This window comes from Protobothrops mucrosquamatus, unplaced genomic scaffold (genome assembly GCF_001527695.2).
Source record: "Protobothrops mucrosquamatus isolate PMUCROS unplaced genomic scaffold, P.Mucros_1.0 scaffold78, whole genome shotgun sequence".
In the NCBI taxonomy this organism is placed as follows: domain Eukaryota; kingdom Metazoa; phylum Chordata; class Lepidosauria; order Squamata; family Viperidae; genus Protobothrops; species Protobothrops mucrosquamatus.
Genome location: NW_015386455.1, coordinates 1186946 through 1213852, shown reverse-complemented (window position 1 = coordinate 1213852; position 26907 = coordinate 1186946). Strand labels below are relative to the sequence as shown.

At 37.7% G+C, this 26907-nt stretch overlaps 1 protein-coding gene across 1 annotated transcript in view; it reads left to right on the top strand.

Annotated features, from left to right (window-relative positions):
• The first annotated feature begins 333 nt into the window (after positions 1–333).
• The window catches only part of TNFRSF21 (TNF receptor superfamily member 21), a 41453-nt gene continuing 14879 nt past the window's right edge, over positions 334–26907 (top strand). Inside the window, exons 1-4 of the mRNA XM_015812313.1 lie at positions 334–463; positions 7908–8550; positions 10156–10650; positions 17938–18203. Of these exons, the coding sequence (XP_015667799.1) occupies positions 395–463; positions 7908–8550; positions 10156–10650; positions 17938–18203 (1473 nt within the window). The 5' untranslated portion in view covers positions 334–394. The remainder of the gene's footprint in view (positions 464–7907; positions 8551–10155; positions 10651–17937; positions 18204–26907) is intronic.

The following is a 26907-nucleotide window of genomic DNA, read 5'->3' as shown; positions in this document are numbered from 1 at the left end:
GCGAGGTAGGTGGGAGTGGGGTCTCCCGCCACCCCCAGTCGCTATGGGAAGCCGGCCGCTTCCCCTGCTGAGCGCAGTCCTCCTTCTGTGTCGTTTGGCTCCTAACGCTGAATTGCCGCACGGCTGGCCCCGGAGCCCGGTGCGGCCAGCGGTCCCTGGTGACCGGGGGACTGCCCTTTGCTAAACCCCCGCCAGCCCCCTTTCCTTCCCCGCCCTGCCCTTTCCCGACTCGTCCCTTGCCCATCCCCTGCCCGGCAATGGGGCAGCGGGGCTGCTAGATGGACAGCTCTTCCGGCGGTGGGCAAGGCGCGCCCTTCTCAGCTCTCGGCCTCCATGGCTTCGTAACGGCCTCCGCCCGCGCAGAAAGCATCTTCCCCCTCACCCAGCGCCGGCCATGGGGGCTTCCGCCGCCGCCTTCCGCAAGGCCACCCGAGGAGCCGCGTTGGTCTCCAGCCTTCTCCTGGTGAGTCACCGTGTCAGGGATGCGGGCGAGAGAAAGGAAGAACCGAGCGCCTCGGGAGCTTCCCTATTGCGGTAGAGGGGTAGAGGATTTGGGGGCGGGGGCGGGAAGGAGCCGGGGAGCGAGTCCCTCCGCAATGCTGCTGCTCGGGAAGCTGCGCCCTGAGCCACCGAACCATCTCTGACTCGTGCTCCGAAAATGAAACGCGCCGGTTCTCCCTGGTATGGAGAAGCGAGCCCCCTTTGCTTCGGAAGCCTGGAGCCTTCCACCCAGACCTGAGGCGAATCAAGTCACAACCTGCCTATGATAGAGCCGTTTTTGCCGGTTAACCTCAAGTGGCCTTCAAAAGAGAGGGTGATCGTTGATCCAAGGTGAAGGCTCGCGTGGGGCAGCCTCACAAAGCCGGGTGCTCATCCCACATGTTCAGAAGTTAGGAAAAGGCAGTGGGTTAGCCCTGGGCTGGGCTTCCTTCCAAAGTTCGTGGGCGAAGATATCTCCAGGATCTAATTTCTTCCTCTGCCAAAGGATTCCTGCAACCAGACTGGTGGGGAGAGATGTTTCAATTTGCTAAGTCATGGACCAGTGCCACTGCAGCAGGGAAACCTATGAATCACCCTTTTCCCAATTAGGAACTGCTCATCTCCTCCCTCAGGCTCTGTGTGTGGGGGGGAATGGGGGGGGATCCAGGAGCCTAGGATAGACAGTGTCTCCCTATCCTGGCTGATAGGGAGAAGTTTCCATAGGCTGCCTTTACACCTTTATGGAAAACATCCCCATTGTTGGATTAGAGAGAGGTAGTTAATGGGAGAACTGGAGAAGAGGAAGATTGCCATGGAAGAGTTCTGAACTCTCTGGTGTCAACGGTAGGATGCCCCTATGTATCTTTGACCCAAACTGTAGTCCTAAATCAGAGATTAGTTAATGCTTTCCACATAACATGGATTATAACAATGGCTTTGCAAAATGTTCTCTTCTGGTGTGCCTTGGGGCATATACCCAGAGAAAAAGAGTGAAAAGCTGAGGTTATGAAAGGAATGGTTCTGCCACCACCACTGTTGCTCTGTTGCCACCAGGAGACCAGGGGTGGACAAGCACATTGTTCAGTTTTTGGCCTATTTGGGAGGGTGGGGGAGAGATATTAAGGGACTGAACTGCTGTTCTTTAGTTTCTCTTTGGTTCCAATGCTGCTTTTCATTAAAAATAAATTATTAGCAGGGTTCTAGATCATGCCATCAAATACATGATAATCAAAGCATTGAAAATTTGAATGTATTCTTGCTACACCAATATACTGCTTTTCTTGAATTTATTTATTACTTTTATATTTGCTGTCTTCAAGGGAGGCAAAAGTGTAATTTGCCTGTTCCCCAGTTTTATTCTTGAGTAATCCTCTGAAATGGGGTATAGTAAGGCACTTAATGACCTTCATGGCTGTGAGGATTTGATGTCCTGCTGAGGAATATTAAGTGGGGGTGCCAATACAAAAGTGCCATATAAGAGTCACACAGATATTTACCTGCAATTTTCTATCCATCATCTTTAAGACATTGTGTCGGTATGCAAATGGTCTTCCTCAGATCTCTCAGTAGATTCCCTGATGCAAGATAAACTATATTGCCTTCAGTTTTTCATCTTGCATGGCATAATAACATTGGGTTAATTTAAATTGAAGTATTTGGAAGAGTGTTACAAAACATTTGTTGAAGTCTTACTTAGCCCTTTTTATCAGCATTGATTCTGTTGCAACATCTGGAACGTAGGAAATTGTCTTTTTATTTACTAGGCTTGTTAGAGGCCATTTAGAATCTGGGCATTTTGTTGTTTGCAAGATGCAGGAATGTTCTCCCAATACTGGTCTAAAATGCCAAAACTTATTTCAAACATAATGCAAAGCCGTAATGAGTTCTTTAGGAATAATTTAGCAAATTCGTTTATTTTTTTTGTAAACCACAGTTTGATTTCTTGATATGATTCTTATATAACACTTGAGGCTGGAGGGAGACAATTTTTGAATAGCTGGCAGAAAAACCCACTTCAAAATATGGGAAAGGCCTGGGCAGATTTATGTATATCAGTGAAATATAATTGTTCAAGAGCCAGATAATTTGATTGCTTAGTATGCATTAGTTTCATCTTTCTCTCATATTCAAAATCACAGTTTGGTAGCAAATCCAAACGAGGATCTGAAACCATAGCCAAGGCTTTAGAAGGCATGATGTGTGCTGGGACCAGAGGTTTTGCATTTGGAAGCTGAAACAAAAGTGGACAAACCAGATTATAGATTAACAAAATGTTTCAGACTGGTCCATGCCTGCACAAGGATTGTTTAGAGTTAACAATGACATAATGGGAGAAAAGTAGGATTCTTTGGCTCATTTCTTATCTCTGAACAATGGTAAAGTGATCATCATATTGCCTGTAGGAGAACTATATGATTAAGGTGATAATGACATGTTTCTCCTCTTCTATGTTGTCAAAGTGGGAATTTTTCTACTGGACCTCAGGAGATCCACAGAGATTGGTATAGTTGCATAGCTACTTGGATGCGAACTGTACTGTTGCTATGGTGCTGTACATTCAGCATTTTTCAAGGACAACATGAAGTTTGTTTTTCATTTGGAGGCCTTGTGAATTTGATTCCTTTTATAACAGCTGAATTTGGCTAGCATTTGGAGTTTGGTGCAGTGTTAATCCTTTGAGATTATTTTTTATAGCCAACGGTACTTCAACAACATCAATTGAAAGCTTAATTCTTTGCTTCTTCAAGGAGTGTTTAGTGCTTTGAGAATAATGATTTTTTTTAAAAAATGATAATTCAGTTAAAGGGAGCCACTTTCTTTTGTAGACATAATTGCTGTGGGTTCCAGCAGAAAGACTTCCAGGAAGGCCCATCAGATTGGGCCTATTTTGACCCAGATTAGATTATTACATTCTCAAATTAGGTTTAGGATTCACTTATTGCCTTTTATAAATAATAATTTTTACATACTAATACATCCTTCCCCAACCTTTACTGCCCGTAGTCAGAATTACACTTGCATTTTCTGTTACATCTTGCAGGTGTTTTTATAATACAGATAACATTCATTTAGTGACCATAATTAGAACTGGCCACTTGGTTATTAAGTGGAGTGCTCACTAAATGAAATCATGACTGTACTTATGATCATACTTCAACTTTCCTTTGCTGTACAGATCTTAAGATTGTAAATGTGAGGATTGGTCATAGTTACTTTTTCATTACCGTCATAATTGCCAACAGTCACAAAATTTGGCAGTTACTAAACAAGGCCTACCTATACTTCAGTGCTTCCTTCAATCTGTATATGTGTCAAATTAGAAGGAGAGGTTTTTAAGGCCTGCATCACTTGAAACAGTTCCAGTTTAGAGAATATAGAATAACAGAGTTGGAAGGGACCTAGGTCATCTAGTCCAACTCCTTGCTCAAGCAGGAGACCCTGTACTATTTTTGGCAAGTGGCTATCCAATCTCTTCTTGAAAGCCTCTGGTGCTGAAGCCCCCACAACGTCCGAAGACAAGCCTTTCCACTGGTTGATTGTTCTCATTGTCAGAAAATCTCTCACAAATGAAGGTGAAAATAAGGAAAATCTCTCCTTATTTCTAGGTTGAATCTCTTCTTGATAAGTTTCCATCCATTATTCCTTGTCTGGCTTTCTGGTGTTTTGGAAAATAGGTTGTCCCCCTCCTCTCTGTGACAGCCCTTCAAATACTGGAACATTGCTATCATGTCACCCCTGGTCCTTCTCTTCACTAGACTAGCCATGCCCAGTTCTTGCAACCGTTCTGCAGGTTTTAGCCTCCATAACCCTAATCATCTTTGTTGCTCTTTGCACTTTTTCCTAGAGTCTCAACATCTTTTTTATAGTTTGGTGACCAAAACTGGATGCAGTATTTTAGATGTGGCCTTACTAAGACTTTATAGAGTGGTACTAGTACCTCACAGGATCTTGATTCAATCCCTCTGTTAATGCAATTTAGGATTGCATTGACTTTTTTGGCTGCTGCTACACACTGTGGCTCATATTTAATTGATTAGGACTCCAGGATCCCTCTCACAGTTACTGCTATTAAGCCAGGTTTCACTTAATCTGTATGTGTACTTTTGGTACACAAGTATGTGTGTACAGTTGATGGAAGAGGGTCAATAGAATATTCTACTTAGCCTTTGAAGATAAAACCTCTAATCAGATAAGTGGAAAAGCAACTAATTATTAGCCTGAAAAATGTAACTTCCCCATTTATAATAACCAGAATCTACAACCTAGAAATCTGATCTGCAAGCATCTCCATGAAAAAGCAGGAAGGAGAAGGCCCATGACGTCTGCTAATTCTCTACTTCTTGTTTGCTACCTCAGCTTCATTTTTTTATAAAATCTGGATGGTGTAGCTATTTGACATCATAACATAAAAAGGCAACCCCAAGGGAGTAAATAAATAACAAAAACAATTTTAAAAAATAGTACTGTAATTTATGTGGCTGTTATACCTGTATATTTATATGCATACATAATATTAAACAGCATAAACCATTAATATTTCTAATGGAAGTTATATTCCTCCCTTCCCAGTAAGTGGATGAACTAGTTAAGAGAGTGTTGAATATTTGAAGAGACCAGACCTGGTACTCAGTAGAATCAATTGGTCCCATTTGTAATTCCACTGATCCCTGTGAATCGAAGTGTCCTGCAAGTACTTGTTGCCTCAGTCTTAAACACAAGAATGCTAAACTATCACTTCTGAATATAATACACCTTCTGTGCTTTTTATACTAACACTATACTAACTATTTTATACTAATAGTTTCATTCAAATCTGAACTTCTCAGACATCCACTGAATTAATCTACTGCCCCAGTAATAAAGGGTGCCAGCTGCCCTTAATTTTCATTCCTATGTGTTGACCGGTTGACCTAGTTGGCCTCATCTACTCAACTAGCTTCTCCCCCTTTTGTATTTAATGTCTTTACCTTCCTGATTTAATAACTCGCCACTGATACATTACTTTTTTATTAACACAGTAGCTTATTTTGAGCTATTTCAAGGGCTTTCTTAAAAATCTGAGCAATGGAAAGGAAAGGAGCATTCAATCCTTTGAGTCATGCATAAGCATGTCCAACTAGTCCAGCTAGTATTAGCAAATATTAAGCTTCCTTAAAACTTAAGCAGCATTAATAGGTGTTCACTGATTTTAAAGCTTATTTTTCAGACAATTTCAAGTATCAAAAATGTTTAAATGTTAAGAAATTAACAGTTGGAAAATATTGGCATTTTCAGTTTTTTGCATGTTACTCACTAGCCCCTGAACATAATATAAAAATTATTCTATTAAAAATTAAGTTATTACCCATTGTTTATTTTGTATGTGTACTTGCTCTATCTTTTTATATTGTCAATGATGGCATGGATTTTTAGGAATCTTGTGACCTTGTGATCTAGCCAGTCAAGGTCCTTGTTCTTATAGTGAAGAGTTGATTTGCACTGGCTTGGTTCATGCTTTACATTTCATCCAAATTATGATTTATTTTAACCTGATGTGCAAATTCATTTCAGGAAAAAAACTTAATTTACCTTTTGCCAACAAATGTAATGTGAAGTTATGATTTGTTGGTTATAAATCCTATCTTGTTATGCCTGAAACATGATAAACTGATTTGCTAACAGATACTTGTCAAAGCAGTTCTTGGCATTGCATAGTGTGCAAATACTGCCATTGTATGCTAAGCCATTGTTTTAATTATGCTTTGATGAACATGCCAGAGTCCTACAGATACACAGATTAATGATTGCCTGCTTGTATAATTCCTGCTTTGTTTTTCCTCTGTCTTAACCAGTTGTTTGTCTTTAGGTTGCTGTAGATTAGAAAGTTTAAGTAGGTACAGAGGAAACCAGGAATACACCAGAAAATGATGGCTGTTCACACATCATGCTCATATTTATATATCATGCTTTCACTACAAGTAAACTGTTTGGGGCTTAACACAATGCAGAGTGTCCTCATTTAGCAACTGCCTCAGATAGTGACCATTTATGGTTACAATGGTAATAAAACAGTAACTTTGAGACCAATCCTTGCATTTCAGCAAAGCTGAAGTTAGATCCTAAGCACAGTTGTGGTTTGATTTAGCAATAGCTTTGCTTAATGAGTGAATTGAGGACACCAGCTGTGGTTGCTAAATGATGTTTATGTGTGTGTAAATCCAGTAGGTTTTTGTTGTTGTTCTTTAAGGTTCTTGATAAAACCAATAAAACTATTGTGTGCATGTGATGTTTGCTTCTGCAAGAGAAGAAAGAAAAGACAGGTTGAGGGAAATGCATAGTTTGCAACTTTGAACATGTCAATTTCTAACATACCAACCAGTGGGAATATCTCACTGGGAATAGAAGAAATGGACTGAGGAGGTAAAAGAAGCACCCATGAGTAGGTTGTGACCAAACATCTGCTCTCTTACAAAGTTTGTAGCTGAGCCAAAGTTTTTGGGTGGACCTAGTATTTGGATAGCCATTTGTCCGAAATGGTATAGGGTTTCCTGCCTGAGCAGGGGGTTGGACTAGATGACCTCCAAGGTCCCTTCCAACTGTATTATTATTATTATTATTATTATTATTAAGACACTATGAGAAGTAGTTCTAATACAGTCAGAAAAACAACAACATGCTAGCAGATCTTACTGTTGCAAAAAGTAACAGTAACAGTTTCTGTATAGGATGAGAAAGAGAATTTGAATACTGATCAAATTGATTTGAAAACAAGGCAGAGCTGCCCGAGAGCTAGATTAAACCATCTCTCATGTCAATCATAGTCTTCTGTTGCAACAGAAAATTCCTTTCTCAAAAAGTCAAATGGGTGAATTGAGGACTTAAAAAGAGAAATAAATTGGTCATCCACTCTACATCAAGCTTTCTTGTTTTTTTACTGAAATGTGCTCTTCTGTTGTCAGTACTGGATGGTAACTTTGTAAAGGTATCAAGTGGAAATGAGCTATCTGGACTGCAAGTTAGATTCTGAATCTCCTCCAAGAATGCCAATTTTGAAACCTGGATTCTTAAGAAATGTCCCTTCCTATATTATCCTGCTTTGTGAGAAGGGAAGTGGCTTGAGGGTTCTGTCATCTGAAATGTATGTTTATCTCTCATAACTAGTAAATCTGTAAACTGTTATGAGTTATTTTATAAACATGAATATATGTGTCAGATTTCACCACTGAAATCCATTCTGTATGCCACATTTTAATTCGGTTTACAATCACTTGCTGAGATCAAGAGAAAGGCAAAAAGACTTCCAAGAATCCAAGAGATAAGTGTTCAAATAGCCTCTGCAAAACCAGAGTGGAGTATGTATTTGGATTATACTTACAGTAAAGCCGATACCATTTGCTGTAATTTGCCTTGCAAGTTGTATTTGACTTCCATTTATGTATATGTTTCAGGGATTTATGTTCCTGGGCACTGTGGATGCTCAGTCCGAGTTGTCATCTGAACAGAATACCATCAGTACATACACCCATCATGATCGTGCCACTAACACACATCTGACTTGCCACAAGTGTCCTGCAGGAACTTACGTATCTAAGCACTGTACCAAGACGACCTTAAGAGAATGCAGTTCTTGTCCTAATGGGACCTTCACGAAGCACGAAAACGGTATAGAAGAATGCCATTCATGTAGAAAGTCCTGCGAGCGATCAATGATTGAGAAGACACCTTGCACTGCTCAGACTGACCGTGAATGCTCCTGCCCACCTGGTAAATTTTTACATGGAGACACTTGTATCCCTTATAAAGTATGTCCCATTGGATGGGGCTTAAAGAAAAAAGGAACTGAAACTGAAGACATCAGGTGCAAACCATGCCCTCGTGACACTTTCTCTGCTGTGCCTTCTAGTGTGCTGAAATGCAAATCCTTTACTAACTGTTCACAACTAAACATGGTGGTGATAAAACCAGGGACAAAAATGACAGACAACATCTGTGGATTTCAGTCAATTTCCCAGAATGCAGCTGGGCTTTTGTCAAGTCCAGAAGAAGATGAAAAGCACCACAAAGTTTCTTCTGCTACTTTTCTTACCAAAGGTAGGTGCAAAGCATTGAGAAGCATTTGCTGCTGGCACATGGGAAATAGTGATGAATATGAAACTTTCTTTTGAAATAATAAGCTGGTAATGCTCCAATTTGGAATTCCCTTCCCGTCTGTAAAAGATCTGTTGGGCTTCTATTTTGCATTATGTTAGATCCCTTTTCTACAGCTCTGTAATAGATAGCCTGATTCAGCCTCAGCATAATTCCTCTGCAAATACAGTACATTATGACAGCAATTATTTGACCGGCATGTGATTAATGGATACATGGAGGGACCAACTATGCTGTAGGGAGAGAGAGATATAAAAGAGTTTTAAGTTGCATCATTTTATTGACCTGATACAAAATTATATTTCTTAAACTTGATAGATATTAAGTAGATATGTATAAGAATGCACAGTAAGATACCAAGTGAGTTCTTCCAATAATTAAACTGATCAATTTGTATAGTGTTTTGTCCTTCTTTTGCTTATTTAAAATGTGTAATAAATAGTAAGAATTGCATCCTAGCCCACTAGCTTTACTAAATCTTTCATTGTTAGTATTTTTCTCATTTGAAACTATAGTATTAAACTTGGTTTAAAGTGAACATCTATTACAAAATGTATTTCATCAATTGCAGCTTAAGAACTACGCTGAGCAACTATGTGTCATGGTTCCGATAGATGAAACCCTTCAAAAGAACTTAGAGGCATTGTTTTCCTTAAAGAATCTTTTTATTCAGGAAAGACAGTATCGGCACGACATAGTTGAATCCAAAAACTAAATTCCCTTCCCCCGATACAAAGTAATAAAGTGCAATTCCCACCCCCAATAAACTGTCATAAATCACATTTCCCAATTAGCTTAAAGCACGGACTTTCTCCTTAGCTCCACAGCTGCCAAAAACATCAGCTTGTCCTTGGGTTTCCACCACATTTATGTTTTGTATTTGTACTGCTTTTAATACGCTGTGCACCGCCCTGAGTCCTGCGGGAGAAGGGCGGTATATAAATTAAATTATAATAATAATAATAATAATATGGCTAGCTGAGCTTACATTCCAACCCCCCCCCCCTCTGCTGCACCTAATTTCTAAAATAAGAAAAAGCATGTTAAAGGAATAGAGAAATTGGCTGCATTTTCATCAGTTGTCAAAGCGGGAACATCCAATGTTAGCAGCGTTGACACTTATGTTTTGCAAGATCTGCATGTACGCTTCATGACCACTTCACAGCATGAGCTACATTGGAGTAAATAACCTGATGCCTTCTAGATGTTTGGAATTTCATCAGCTATCAACATTTTTTTCCTCATGGAATTGTGGGATGTGGAATCCCCACCAAATAGGGAGGTCACTTCATTGTATACTCTTGCGCCAGTTACTTCTTTCTAAATTAAGTGCTCTTAGAGGTCATTCTCAGTCAGAGCTGTATTAATAGCTCCAAGCAGACTTCCCCAACAAGGGCTTTTGAGACAGGTTGGATTTCAGCTCTTATAATTCCCAGTCTTTTAAATCACTTTGACTTCTAAACTTAATTGGCAGCACCAGTCATGGAAAGACTGGCTGATAGGTTCTATGTTTGCTGATTAATTTTTAATATTGTATGTGTTTTTCAGGTGTGAACGCTTCCTCTTCCAACTTCACCACCACTCCTCCCCCAAGCACATATACTGACATGATGGAGCCAACAGACATTTACAATGAAACCTTGAAGAATGAGACTTTGACAGCTTTGAACTATTCTAAGTCTATAAATCACCAGCAGCTATATTATCACAAACACACCCCTTCCAATCTTAACTTACAGCCAGCACTGGAAATGAGTGGCAATGTAAAATCCAGCATTCCATATAAACCCCCTAAAAGAGGACCCCCGAGACAGGCTATGCATAAGCATTTTGATATCAATGAACATTTGCCATGGATGATTGTCCTGCTACTGCTGCTTGTGCTTGTGGTTATTGTTGTTTGCAGTGTCCGCAAAAGTTCACGAACTCTAAAGAAAGGACCAAGGCAAGATCCCAATGCAATTGTGGAAAAGTCTGTTTTGAAGAAATCTTCTACCCCAACCCAACATCGGGAGAAATGGATCTACTATTGCAATGGGCATGGTGAGTAGTTATAATTCTATAAATAGAAGTACATTCACAGCTAAAATAGACTTCCATTCCAGTTTAAAGCACTCAAATCTCATAGCTTCTTAAAATTAACTATTCTGACATAAAAGCTTATATCTCAGGAGCCACAGGCCTTCTTTTTCATATTTATTATATTTATATGCTGCCCATCTCACTCACAAAGCAACTCTGGTTAGCTTACAAAATAAGTGATATAGACTAACATAGAATGTATTGTTTTATATTTAGGATAGAGATCATAACAGATACTCCATATTCTGCACTAAACTGTTAGAAATTGCCTCCTCAAAGTGTCCCACATTGTGTAACTTGGCAATTAGGCAGACTGTAGCAATCGTTTAGGGAAATATATGCTGCATAGGAATTGTGTTGGTATGTATCTATTTATTTATTTATCAATTTCTAAAATGCTGAATGAGTACAGTAATTCTAGGTGGCTTATGTACTAGAGTTAAAATAAAAATGATTAAAAGCAAAAGAAAGACAAAATGAGGTCAAAATGAGTGCAACTCTTGAAAAGTTTGACTATCTTAGACCTACAGTATTGGACTTCCTCAGAGCTATGTATTGTGGGCCTGCCTATATACTAGTCTCCATAGGTGTCTATCCAGAGGGTGAGTAGCATCACTAGGAAGGGACATATAGAAGATGTCCATGGGTCTTCCTCCTGTCTCAGGCAGCAGATCCTCTTATGCTGCTTTAATAACAGATCAATTTCCCAAAGAACTTACTACAGCACTGAAGTTGTTTCTCTCAATAGGTTTTCCTGTCTGTCTGATACAGAGAGGTAATATTTAAAGAAAAGTGGTCCTCTTAAATCAGTACCTCTGAATGTGCATCCCGCTATGTGTTTTGCCTGTTTTAAGGATCAGAATTTGCATTCTGATTGACACTTGCCCTCTCTCTTCAGAAAATGCAACCATGGGGATCCTCAACATTGTGCTATGGATAAACTAAAACCTTTCTATAGGGGGCAGGATTTTTTTACTATATGCATTTCCCCCCCCCCCCAAACCATTCCCCCTAACTTTATTTGATTTTCAATAAACGGTTTAGAATAACAGCAGGCAACTTTTTCCAATTAGCAAAATAAAGTTAAGCAGAAGTCCACCTTCCAAAGATGAAGTGTTATTTTTGGTGAAAGTATTTTTGCTTAAAAGGCAAAAATCGAGCACAAATTGGATTGCTGATAGTGTGATCAGAAGTGCTTTGCAAGCTGGTGGACTCTATGCAGCTGAAAATAAAGCATTTGAAAGCACATCTGGGTCATTTCTAGAGAGCCTAAGAATTGGTTCCCTTAGACCAGTGGTGGCAAACTTATGGCACGTGTGCCAGAGGTGGCACTCAGAGCCCTCTCTATGGGCACGCATGCCGTGCCCCGGAGATGGCGAGGGTCTGGCCCCTGCCACCCTGGCCCCACCCACCCAGTCTGCCATGACCGCCACAGCCACACCCACCTGGCACCCGGTGATAAATAAGTGGGTTTTGGGTTGCAGTTTGGGCACTGGGTCTCTAAAAGATTCGCCATCACTGCCTTAGACTATTGTTTAGTGAAAAGTTTGTCAGAATGGAAGTTGTGAATGTAAGTTCTGTTTTTCAATTTAAGCCTCTTCTATGCTGATGCTTTTCATGATCTCATAGAATCTTGGATCAATTATAACCTAAATCTGTTCTGCCCTCCTGTCGACAATTCATGGTCTCAAGGACACTGGCATCTTTTATGACCTCATATGTACTTGGATCAATTCAAGCGTCAGTCTGTTCCATTCTGCTATCATTTCATAGGCTTTTTAAAGCATATTATTAAAAAAAGAAGAAATCTTTTAGATTCAGTTTTTTGAATTTGGGTTCAGCTCAGTTCATAATTCAGTTCAAGTATTTTATTTGCTTCATTTTTCCTATATTCTCTTTTTTTCTTTTTCTTTCTTTCTTTCCAGTTCATCTTTTATGCTACCCTGAGCTATTTTCCTTGATATTCCCTTTCCATATTTCCATAGCACATGTTTGATATGATCATGTTTATTTAAATTGTATCTGTTTTCACTGTTGTTTTTATCAATAAAATCATTTCAAGTCTGGGGAGATCTGATGGTAGCCGGTGTTCTTGAACAAGACTTTTCTTGGCTTATTGAAAGGAACTTTGTGATCTTTCACATGGACTATCATGCCTTGGTCCTCCTATTTTAAGAAATTTAAATGTATATTTAGGAAAATGGATGTCACAAAGATACTCCTGACACACATAGTAAACATCACACAGTGGACTTCCTTTGTATTTATGGTCTATCTAGATTCTGTATACCTTGAGGTTCACATGTTGGGTAACTGCAAGTGACCCCAAGGCCTATACTTCACTATATAAGATCTGAACAACAGGAGGGGTCAATTTTCAATTTAGTCAAATGCTGTATTGTACATCAGTCTCATACCTTTGAGGTTGAACACTTGCTGTCTTGTTTAGGGAAATGGAGGCTGTATGAAATGAGAAAATAAGTCCTCGGATATCCCCAAAAGTCTGCTACTTTAAAGTGTTTTTTAATATAGCCTTCCTGGCATTTATTTCTAGCTATCTCAATCTTGCCTATAAGCGTCTGGCTCAGGCTGTGTTTACCAGACGTGGCTCTTGGCATCAGAGCCCTGGTAGATCACAGGGAGCAACTTACTTCTTTTCCCTACCTTAGCAAGTAGCTTCTTGGGGTCTGTGCTGACCACACTCTTGATATTGGTTGTGTAAATGTATTAATGTGTAATCATTATTCTGTCACTGTATTTTAATAATCAAAGTTTTGATAGTATTCTGATCTACGAGAATGGAAAGAAAACACAACCAAGTTCTCACTTTGCACTTGGGAAATTGTTGATGAGGAGGTGTGAAGGAAGGGAGAAACCTGTTTTTCTTCCTGAGCTGAGGGGAAGCGGCAGCAGAAAGAAATTCTTTAGCATAATTAGTTTCTGTCAGTGATGGGCAGGATTTCGTGATGACTAAGAGCTTCATGAAAGAAAACAGATAAATGTAAACGTTAGGATTATGGATTGCTTGTGTTTCTGAAGATTCATTCTATTTCTTTCACATCCAGTTATCGGGGAAAAAAGAAAGAAAAGAAACTGTTCCTGTATACTTTTATTTTCTTCCATGAAATCATGTCCAGTTCTTGGAGACTGCCTGGATCAGTCCTGCAGTTTTCTTGACAATTTTTTCCCCCCAAAAGTGGTTTGCCATTGTCTCCTCCCGAGGGCTGAGAAAAAGTGACTGACCCAAGGTTACATAGCTGGCTTTGTGCCTATGGAAAGACTAGAACTCCCAGTCTCCAGTTTTTAGCCTGATGCCTTAACTGCTACACTAAAATGCCGACCTTAAACGTGCACATATAAACAGTAAAACCTATAATCTACCTTTCCTTTTGGCTTGAGGAATAATATCCTAGATATTATTTTAGCGACCACTTCTATGGCTTGCTTTTAGGCAATATCAGCGGAAAATAATCTTTTAACTGCAAGCTATTTTTTAATAAAATATGTGAAGCTTTCTAACGTTCTGTAAGTATAGCAGAAAAAACAATAATCAGCAGCCTTTACCAATATGAGTATTTTTCTTTGGAGTCAGTTTAGGGTGGCACAAATTGAAAAAAATATATATGCACAATTTTAAAGGTTGATTTCTCACTTTGTATAATTTCTTTATATATGCACACTGGTTAGATGCAAGAGCACCTCAAATGATTTATACTTTTAGTCCTGAATTGTTAAGGAACAAAATCCAAAGTCGTGGCATATCCAGCACTGCCTTTTGCATTCTGATTTACATCTGGAACATGTAACACACAGCAAACTTACTTGACTGAAATTAAGTAACCTAAAGAACTTATCAAGAAAGAGCTGATAAAACTTTGGGCTTTAATGCATTAGAATTTCTGCATGGGACCAAAAGTAAATATCAAGATTGTTCACTCCTCATTATTCACTCCTTGAAATTATTGCAAAGATCAGGAACAAAACTGAACTTTAACCGAGGCAATCTGTACTTCATAAGTAATAAGCAGGTTTTGTATGAGAGAAGGATTGCTGAATGGAAGGGATATACCATCCGTGTTGCAAGAGGCTGCTGAGAAGGGCTTAGGTATATATTCACAAAAGTATGATCCAATGCAAAGGAGAGTTTGGAAGTAGCTACCACAACATTTTGGAAAACCACAGGGGCAGCCAAAACCTGTGGATTCTTAGTGTACATAGAATATTGCTTTAGAAATGAATGGAAATCTCATTTTCAGTTTGATCCTGCATCTTCAGTGCTTCATGGAAATGTAGTAAACCTTGTACATTGACTATTATATCATAGGAGTGAACACACCACATACTATTCATCCTGCTTAATATGAACAACATAGATTCATGGCAATTTTATCAAACTCATCTTGGATCAGAGAGATACAAGAATTATCTGTTCAGAGCACTAAAGTTTCCTTGTGCTCTCCTATTGAATTCCAAGTACTGCTCCACTCTGGCTGCCACTTCAGAGAATGCCCTTCTTTTTCTCCAAAGGATTTTAGTCCTTTCTGATAGTTTGGCTGCAATTCCAAATGAATGGCATTCTGCTGGTTTAATTCTGGGTAATTTCACTAATGATGAAATAAGCCTGCTTGATTTAAATCTGCACTTAGTTGGGTAAGTTTCATTGAAAACTAAAGATGTAAACAAGGAAAAAATAAACCCCACTGAATAAGATAGTCTGACAGCTTTTTAGAGAGATGTTGGCTACCAAATCTAGGCTAGGATAGTCCAAATAATTGCTGGATGACAACAGAGTGAGATTTTTCTAACTCTCTTCGCTGCCATGTAGTGATTATCTGGATATCTGTAACCAGGGCTTTTTTTCCCTCATAGAACGCCCAGAACGGAGTTCCAGCACCTTTTTGGGATGGAACCTTGTAGGGTAGGCAAGGCGGGTTGTATGACGTGTGTGAGTTCCGGCACCTTTTTTTTTTTTTTTTAAAGAAAAAAAGCACTGTCTGTAACCCAGATAAAGTTCCCCTAAGTTTGACTCACACAACAGGGGTCTTCAACTGAGTACAGGGGTTAATGGATTTTATTTTGTTTTATGTTTGCCTTTGAGTCAGTGTAGATTCTTGGCAATTGCCTGTACACGTGTCTGCAGTTTTCCTGGCAAGATTTCAGAAGTTGTTTGCCATTGCCTCCATCCTAGTGCTGAGAGAGAAAGTGACTGGCCCAAGGTCACCCAGCTGGATCTGAGCATAAGGTGCAACTAGATCTCACAGTTAACCTTTTCTAGATTTGCACCCTAACCACTACAACAAACTAGTTCTTTAATAGGGAAATGAAAAATAGAAATAAGAAATGCAATTCTTATTTTCATAGAAATTGCATGATATGATTTCAAAATCTTTTCTGTAGAATAGTCATTATGTAACTCTAATGGCAGGTGATGAATGTAATTTTCTTTAATGATAAATGGAATTAAAAGTTTAATTTTTTTATCATCTTGCCTAGAATTGAGGGTTTACTCAATTCAATCTTAGAATCTTATGGACATACAGTATTTAAGATTCCTTTCTGCGAATGAAACAAAAAGAGGTATAAATAGTACCATTGCCGGTACCAAAGTCCATGTGGAAGTAACATCTAATACTATACAATTTTTACTCATTTCTCCCCAACCTTAAAATCTTCAGACAGCTCCGGTGATCTAAAGCAAAATTTGGGCCAGAGAACACAATGCTATAGAGTAGACTGAGAAGTAAAGAAAAATAAATCCACAAAGAAGGAAATGGCAAACCATTTCCATATTGCTGCCAAGAAAACTACATTTACATGTCCATTAAGTAATTAAGTTTTGAGTTCAACTTGGGTGAGGCTTGACTTTATGTTGAGAAGAAAGCTGTTGCACTGATGCCAATCATTTAGTGGAAAAACTTCACTTGGATACAACTCTGTTAATATCCATTGCTTCCACCATTGTTTTCTTATTTGGTATCATAAGCAGCTTCTTCTTGGCACAATGAAGCATTATATACTGCTTGCTTTGCATGATAAAACACAATAATGGAGCAGATCATTTTAATCTGCTTTTTAGTAAGGGAGATAATGTGCAAAATCCATGAAATTTGTTCAGCACAAGTCATATTAAACCTCTTGAAACTAGAATGCTGCAAATTTGACTTGCACATTGTTATAATTTAAAATAAATCTGCATGAATTTTGAACATTGGTTGCAGAACCATACTGTGCCATTTTAATTTTATTACAACATTTTTATCTCAGTTTTAAATGTTGCACGATATGAATTAGTTGATTTTTTTACAATCTAAATAACAATCCTGTAAATTAGGTTGGGCTAAGACATGGTTGATTGAGATTTGTTATCTAACCACTTAGGAATTTGAATATCTTCGTCTTACTCCATCATATTCAATTCCATTGTTTTTATTTGTCTTATTGTTAGATTCCAGGATGGAACTTAATTATTTTGTTTTTAGATCTCATTGGCTTGTTGAGAGTTCAGCTTTTCTGTATGCTAGCATTACCAGACAATTATCGAAAGAACACAAAAACTCTTTCTTGAAAATGCTCTGGAATCTTTAAGTAACATAAAATTCATGCAGTTTATTACATCACTTCTTAACTTGCATGAAATAAGCTGTTTTTATGTACACAGGCATTTAATATTTTTTTTCAAAAATCTGTTCTTTGATATAGTTTAAGTCTCTCAATTTTGCTATTTTATTATATTTTATATTTGCTTACATTGCTCTTTTCCAGGTACTAGACTAAATAATTATATAAATTTATTTATAAATAAATGAAAACATGGGCATTTCTTTCTTCTCAACTAGAACGTATTTTATGGATATACATAATTCAGATGTAACCTTCAAAATCACGATAGTTGAATGAGGATTTCCAGAGAAGGGAAACCACAATTGAAATTGCTTTGGAAAAAGCAACTTCCAAGTTCCATTTTTAAAAATTGCCTTTGAAAATTATCATCTGTATTCAATGTAGCAAGATTACCAATAAGATCCAGAACATTGCATGCATTTTTAGATGAGTAACTATCCTGGAGAGGGGGGGGGGGTTGGATAAGAAATGAAAAGTGTCAGTGAATCTTCTAATTCAGAGCAGGGTTAGTGTGTAATTTGCAAAATTTTCTTTGAACAAGCATCCCTACCGTAAGGTAAAGATAAGTTTTTGATAAGCTTGTATTCAGTATTTTTGCACCTTACTCGAAGTTCTTCTCTTAAACAGGCATTGATATTCTGAAATTGGTAGCTGCCCAACTTGGAAGTCAGTGGAAGGATATCTACCAGTTCCTGTGCAATGCCAGTGAGCGGGAGGTGGCAGCTTTTGCCAATGGATACTCCGCAGATCATGAAAGGGCGTATGCCGCTTTACAGCACTGGACTATCAGGGGCTCTGAGGCTAGCCTTGCCCAGCTGATCAGTGCTCTCCGCCAGCACAGACGCACAGATGTGGTGGAGAAGATCAGGGGTTTGATGGAAGATGCAACGCAGGTAATACCTATATTACTAGCTACATACATTAAAATTCAATGCTAACCTGGAGGCCGGGGTACAGAACAGCCTTTTGTAGCACAATTGTAGTTCCTTTTTCTGGTGTGTATCCCCTCTCTCTTATTAAAGAATAAATGTGGGGGGACAGCAATACAGATACTTGCTGGCAATTTTGTTTTTCTTGAAATAACTTTGTTATTCTTGAAATCAAGCAACTTCTCCAAACGTCTTAGTACTGATTCCAGGTGTCAGCCAAAGTGCAAGGAATCTGAAGAAGTGACAAGGCAACACTGTAGGCTATTTTTTTTAGGCAGCAAGGCTTCCTTCTCCCAGCTTTCCATCTCTTGTGTTGGTTCACCGTGCTATGTATACGGTATGTGAAATGGGAAGAGCTGAAATAATGCCAGCAGTCATCAGTGGAACCTTAATGCACTTAAGCAGCAGGTTAATTGCTCTGGAAATTACTGGCAAGTCAATGGTTAAGTGGAGCTTCTTCATGTTTATTGTTCTTCCCCAAATTATGAAGGTATGCTTTATAGCATATCCTGGTTATCTTTCTGCAGTTCAGGAGGAGAGTAAGACATTGCCTAACCTAATGCCTTCAACAAGTCCTTTCCAACACTGCACTACCTGATTTATACCCTTATTTGCTGATACATAAAGTTTTTTATGTTTTATAATTCATTCTATTCAAGACAGTTTCTGTTTACTGAAAATTTGTTGTTACCAAGAAGGAATTGGCTAATATGGAAATGTTCTATCATTTGTCCAAATGACAGAGGCGTCAACCCTTTTCAATACTGTGGCAGAGTTTTAATTTCTCTTCCGCTTTCCTTTTTCTTCCTCTTTCCTCTTCTCTGTATCAAAGACGTTTGATGTTTTGTTTTATCATTGTATGTTATCTGGAATTTGTTTTAGAAGAGCTTGGAAGTGCAGAATTTTCAACTGTAACCTTATCACCATCTACACACTAAGAATGGTTTCTGGTTCCTTGTTTTAAATAATGAATGGCTTTGCCTCACCATGTTATGTCTTGTAAACATATTTCTAGGCTCATGCAAATCATGCAAAATACTGTGGACTCTGTACATAAAAGTAGCTAAACTGCGTGTTCTGTTGGAGAGGCTAGGCTTAATTGAGGGCTACAACAGGTCCTGTTGTACAACAGCATTGCATTCATAAAATAGCCACTGCTGATAATTATACTACCAGTAATAGTAATAATTATATCATATTATATCTACCCGTGTAGACATTGACCCTCTCCAGAATGTAGCAGCTTATAATCACAATTTGTACATTAAGAATCTCCCATTTCATTACCAAAAAGTTGCAAATTCCTAATTGTTCTGCTTAAATGATGTACTATCAGTTTGCCAGCAACGTGAACTTTGTAGAAGTCAGAGGACTAAAATAAGACAAATGCTCAGCCGCCTATATAAAACACCTTTGTAACCAGCAAAAGTAGAATATTCTGCAAAATAATAGGATAAATCTATGTAATTACACTCATTGCAGAATTCAAGTGATTTTAATACAAAGCTAAAAGGAGAATGCAAGATTTGACAGAGATACAACATTAACTCTTCTACTGATTATATAAAAGGAGCATTTTTTTTCTTCCATAAAGAAATAATACTGACTATGGATGTTTTGACAGGAACCTATCTGCACTAATGGGACTGTACTGGTGAGAATAGTACCCCAGCAAACATACCTTGGTTGCTAACATTTCAATTCTCATAGTTTGATTTAAAAATGAGTGAGCTTTAAGCCTCTTTTACAGTAGGAATGGATTTATCAGAGTCTTTGCCAAAGGCGTTAGCAGTTGAAAGTCAGCTGTTTTTCATCACTGGACTCTAATGTTTTGCTTTCAGTAGCTGTACAGTCAGCATGTATAAGTGACTGGTTTCAATGTTACTGAGCTTCTGAAAACTCATGCTGCACATAAGCAATAATGAAGGAAGGCATGTGGCTGTCTGATGTCTTGCAGAGTTACAGAGTTCTTGGCAAGAAATAAGATATCCAAGATGAAAACAATTCACTTTCATCTCTAAAATAAACACTTTTATCAGGACAGTTTACAAATACTTCAGTTAAAATAAAGTAGTTTGATATCCTTGCTTGTAAAATAGTAACATGAACAATAATTTTAGTGAAAGCACAAACCTTTACATAAAACGAATGAAAGAACAATCTGTAACAGTTATGGTGCCAAAAATGTTATCAGAATGCCCAGCCAATTCAATTGTCTTCCAAAATGAGGCACTTTAACCATATTCTTAATAGCCGAAAAGATGGATAGTTCACTGTTTTGTACAAAATATAAGTGGGTTATAGGTTTCAGACAATATATTCTATTATATTCCATCATGTGTTGTTGGACTATTCTGTTCATGTTACAGCCAGTTAGAAAAAGGAGTTAGCCATTTTTGAGCACTAGCCCAAAGTGTAGAGAAACACATACTTTTGATCATAATCCTGACATCCAAACTCTGCAAACTAGTAGGGAATCATGCAACCTTATATATTTATCCATGTCAATGGAAACATTCAATATTCTTAGCTCAGTGCTGTTATCTATGATTTTCATAATATATTTTTGCTTTTGTTTGATTTAAGTACTCAACATGTCCTTTCAATTGAATTTTTTAAAGAAATTCTCAGAGCAGAAAGAAACGAAATAGCAGAAATAAAAAAGATAGAAATTCAAGATGATAGATTCAGCCCAGTTTCTTGGCTTAAAAAAAATAGAACTTTATTGAAAGGATGTATTAATGAAAACACAAGTCACTGTTGAAATCATGAGTGAGTCAATAATGGCTTGTGTTCTACTGTATCCCTTCCTGTTGAATTACTACAGTTCAGTAGTATATTGCTGCCACCACCTCTGCAGCCCTCAAACACCAGAACTAGAAGAGAACTTGAATGTCACCCTGCATGCAAAAGAATTGTCTCATATTTTCCTCAAATTTATGAAGAGCCAAAACTTGGCAAAGAAATTTTCAGAAAAGTAGTTCTTAGTTGAGATAATTTTGTAATCTCATAGTTTATTTTTAAGTCAAAATGAGGAACTGGACTAACCCAGAAGGCCATTAAAGATCCATATAAATCAAATGTAATCTTAATTATATCCATATAATTATATAATAGGCACTAGTTGGCCTGAAAACAATATTGTTCCTTTTTAAAGAGAGATATATTTAAGAGGTTAATGAGCAAGCTTTCTCTACTGTATTGCTTAGAAATTCTACTTCCCTGTTTATCCAGGAAGAATGAAATCATGTTTTAAGTCTGTCCCCCCTGTAGAATATTTGTCCAATAATAGTCCAACAGTTTCATATTTGGTTAATCTTGAAGAGAACAGAAGTCCTAGCAGTTCTTATATTTCCATTAGATTGGGGTGGGAGTGAATGAGCACCATATAGGATGCACCCACACCCATACTACTTGTCAAGGACTTCTACTTACAGTACATCAGAGATGGTTAAATTAAAATAAAAGACAAAAATGTTAATAGAACATTTGGAAATAATAAGAACAATCTAAAGATTGACTGATTCATGGGAACTGGGAGCAACTTTTGATATGACTGGGCTCTACTGAAATTATTGCAAAGAACAAGTAATTAAAGTCAAAGAGTAAAATATAGGATTGTCATATATGGTGCATTGTCATCAGTAGTGTACTTTTTCCAACAGTATGTGCAAAAAAGGCTGAAGAAATACTGACAAATACCATTTTTGTCTGCATGATAAAATGAAGGTACATTTCTTGTACATGCAAAGAAGTATTTTATAGCTTAATCTCCCTTAATCTCCCTTGCAGTTGATTTGAGATCTGTGATAAAAATTGGTAGATCTGACGATAACAATTATCATTCTCAAGTGTTTGTCAGGGCACCAGCATTGCACATTTTGTGTCCCTCAGATAATACTGTTTGTTTTTGGTTATGCTTAGCACCTAAATAGCAGGCATTTTAGTGTTTCACAATAGAACAATGGTTCCCCATAGTCTTCTGATGCCTACATAGCCTCTTTGCTAGGTTAAACCAACTGTGGAATAAAAAAGGAAGTGACTCACAAATAGTATGATCAGGATTTGCTGAAGCTGCAGCTGGGTCTTGAAGTGTAGCCATAGTGAACCAAAACATTTATCTGTGAGTCTGCTCTGTTTTACTTCCTTGGAACTGTTCGTATGATATGGTGTCTTATCCTGAAAATGAATTATTAATTAATTATTCCAGTGATCCTAGTTATATCAGCTAATATTTGTTCATGTATATACTTGGAATACATGCCCATTGCTCTCAGTGCAGAGTTATGTCCTTAAATCTCCCCATTTATATTTCCTGAGAAGAAATGAGTATTAAATATAGTCAGTTTTGGCTGGATTATGCTCTTAATTCCTTTTTTTGTTGTTGTTTATTTTCTATCACAACATTCTGGAATACTGTGTAGCATACTTTCTACTGTGTAGAAAGAAGTTTGGACAGCATACTCCTTGCTTAACAAAATAGTGTAAGGAAATATAAATTATTTTGTGGGATAGCATAATTTCATCATAATCATTTAAGTTCCCCTCCTTTTGAGAGGCGTTTTCATTTATCAGTTAGAAAATTGTACAGTTTTTACAGAACTACACTTGCCTCTTCCCAGCAAAGCTAATTGGGTATTATGCTAGAAAATAGAAGAACTAGGTCACTAATCTCTACAGTACTGTCTTTAAAGTCTCACCAACCTCTTTCTCCCCCCATCATAATAATTTCAGTAGAATACAGACAGTTCTGTTCCATGATTTCATTGTCTTCTAGTTCCCCAGGAAATGCCACCATTGGTTGGAACCTGCTCCATCTACCCATTGTCTAAGTAAAGATGTTCAGAATTCACCGCAAATATTTCTTTACCAATATTTCTCAAGGATAAATGACATGCAATGCATATTGTCCTCATCATGCAAATGCTTTTTGGAACAAGTATAAGGTGTGGTCCCCAGCTATGTCTTTTGAAGTTCTTAAAAGCCCTTTATGATCACAGCTCACGTAGTTTTCAGACATTTTAAGGGGAAATAAACAAGAACAGTGGGCTTGGCAAAGTTTTAAAACACATTCACAGAATGGCACAAACCAGAAAGAACCCTGCCACAAAGCTCTGCCTATTTTGTATTTTGGCCAATGTAGTGTAGCCTTGCCTCTCCGAAGAAATATTAAGTGCAGACCCCTGGCCACAAAAGGTCTGCTGATCCCTGTCTTACTCCTTGTTCTGAAATGTTCATTTTGGGGGATTAATTTCAGTAAATTAATCTACTTTTAAATTAATTGAATTAAAATTGACAAGAGCCAGTTTGGTCTATTGGTTAAGGCACCAGGCTAGAAAGCATATATATATATATATATATATATATATATATATATATATATATATATATATATATATATATATATATATATATATATATATATATATATATATATATATATAAACCAATATATAACAGGAATCTTGAAAGGAAGCTGATAAAAGGAAGCTGATAAAAGTGAATAAAATTCTTTGAAATCTTAGTTTGTGGACTCTGTGATGTGTATGTGTGTGAGTCATTCATATTCACAGAGGAAAGCTTGTTACAACTTCTGTAAATAAGTCTGCTCCGGTTGAGAAAAAAAAGTTCAAGTAACAGCATCTTGACCTTATTTAATTTCCCATCCAGCAGTTTCCCACATCTTGCTCATCATCTGAATTTAAAATTTTTGCTGTCTAAGTGGCTGAGATAGAAACCTGACAGGACCACACATTGCCTTTTTTGCCCTGCTTTGGAGCCTGAAGAGACATGACCAATGATTTACAAGAATGGGCTGGGCTGGGCTGAATTTTGGGGGAAATTAAGTGATGAAAATTGATAGTTTGCCCCTTAACCTTTCCAAAGTGGGAATGATTGACTGGTGGGAGAGAGTTTAGGAAATGAAATAGTGCTTTAAGGCTCTGTCAAAAACAAAAAAAATACCACCACAATGTTTAAACTGGTCTACTCAGTGGCGGCAATGGGATACTGAATAATGCTGGAGCTGAATATGGTGGCAGGTAGTTCCCCTTATGCCACCATTTTTTAAATTTAGTTCAAAATACCAAATTGGCTATTATTGTTACTTGCATTTTCCCAGTGATGATTCTCTCTCACTTCTCCCCCACTTTTATTTTTATATTTTAGAACACAGGTAATACACTACAAAATGCGGGATTGGGTCCAAGGAATCCTGTAGGAAAGAAGATTACAGGAACTGAATTTCCCCTTCTTCCTGCTTTATCTACCCCATTCAAGCAAGGGTCCTAAAATCTTTGCCCTGTAATCAGGGAACCCAGATGAATGAGTGGCCTGTAACACAGCAGGGGAAAGCAAGAATTTCCAAATATGGTTTGAGATACTTAGTTTTTTGCCTTATTTGGAATCTATCTGAGACTTTGAGGGAATGACAGGGAAAGAGAACTGGATATCAAAGTCATTTTTTAAGGTCTGTATTGCCATGTTTCTCTAGATCCAGCTTCATCATTATCCAATGTCTACAGGTACAAATGAAGCAAATACATCCTGAAGTTGATTTTAATTCCTGGTGACTAAATTCCTTGGTACAGCTCAGTGCCTTTTTTGTAAAAAAAAAAAAAAAAAAAAAAAGGTGCCGGAACTCACACATGTCATACAACCTGCCTTGCCTACCCTACAAGTTTCCATCCCAAAAAGGTGCCGGAACTCCGTTCTGGGCGTTTTATGACAAGCCCTGGTACAGCTGCAGAATAGTTTGCTTCTCTGAAATATGGTTTTGGTTTCTCAGTTTTTGCCAACAGTCCTGGAATTCCACCCCAAAAATTGACCACCCCAAACCTACCAGGAGTAACTTCAGACAAGGTCAGCTAGCTGACTTTGGCTGAAATTTAATCCAAATAAAGCAGTATATATGACATAGACATGGAAAAATCCATCTGCTTCTTGGACCATGCACTCTCAGGTTTTACTGTTGATATGATTTTGTGCTGATTTTCAAATGTACCCTTACTGCAATATAGGTTGAAGCAGAATTAGTCTTCTAAAAAACTTTATCACGAGAGCTGTATCATTGACAGTGGTCCAAGTGTAAGTGAGGAGATAGCAGTTGTTATTTTTTTTGTCTTATTATGGGCAAACAAAAGACATAAACTATTTAAATTCAGTAATATTTTCCCCAAAATATATTTGTAAGTGAGGATGAGAAATAAAAGGTATAATCCAAAACAGAACAAATGGACTTTGCAATCTTATCTGGTAAAAGATCCATTAGTTGTACAGGTAAGCAGTTCAGAAGAAAGAACTTTAGACAATTCATAAAGACCCAGTCTTAATGATTTCACTAATAAAGGAAGCTGAATGTTTGCTTATTTTGCTTGCAAAATTCTGTATCCTCACCTCCATTTTCCTGGCTTAAACTTGATTAATGAAATTGTAGATAAATATTGCTTCCTTGGTTCAAAGTTGCTTTTTAAATTTACAGTTGACTTTTTTCTTTAAAAAATTAACTATGCAAGATTAAAAAATACATATATGCTACTGAGTTACATATATATATTTAAAAATAGTTTGAGTTTGTAGTAGGTCAGATTTGAATGGAAATGGGTATTTCAGAATTTATGTTAGCAATAGCACATCCTGCTCTATGGAGTAGAGAGTTGGTCTCTGACAGAAGGTCACCTGAAGAGGCTAGAAGCATTTGAAATGTGGATTTACAGGCGGCTGTTACGTATAAGCTGGGTTGACAAGATCAGAAATGAGGAGATGATAAGCTGCCTGGGAAAGCCAAGGGAAATCATCAAAACAATTAAAAACCGTAAATTAGAATATTTCGGACATGTGATGCCACACCCAGAAAAATACGGCATACTCCATTTAATCCTCCAGGGAAAGATTGAAGGCAAACGAGGTCCAGGCAGAAGAAGAACATCGTGGCTTCAAAATCTAAGGGACTGGTTTGGACAAAACTCAGCAGCACTTTTTTGTGCGGCTGCTGATAAAAACAGGATCGCCAACATGATCGGCAACGTCCGATAACAGATATGGCACAAGAAGAAGAAGTTAGCAATCCTTAAAACAAATCATATCTTCTTGGGAATTACTGCGCAGCTGTGGAAGACAACTACAGAATTCTAGAAAAAGACACTTTTGCCTTAAGAAGATGCTGAGAGGGTCCCTGTGATAATTTCAGTTAAAAAAAAACAATTTTGAAGTAAATGTGTTTATTCTTAACTGTAATCAAAGCTTTATTATTCAACTGAGTTATTTCAGAATATCCATTTTTCCTTAAGTCTGAATAAAGCATACTAGATCAGATTTCTTTCAATCAAAAGAACTGCAATATTTATTGCAAAATCTGTATCACTGACCTTAGGATTCCCCAGTTTTACAATTTTTTCTGTATTATTTCATAGAAGTGGCAGAATAAGAATTTCAAAAATATGTCAAACTGCTCACTTTATTTGAACAAAATATTCTGCCACAAGAGGTAGCTTTTATGAGGACTTTAGAGTATATGTGTTCATAAAGTTATGACTATGTGCATTCTGTTATACAGAAAGAGATCTTGTTCAGAGCTTCTGAAAATCTTCATTGCTTTCTTTCTGTCTCAGGGCTACTAGAGCCTGTCTTCTTAGCTCACAGTTCTTTTTTTTTTTCAAATTTTTTTTTT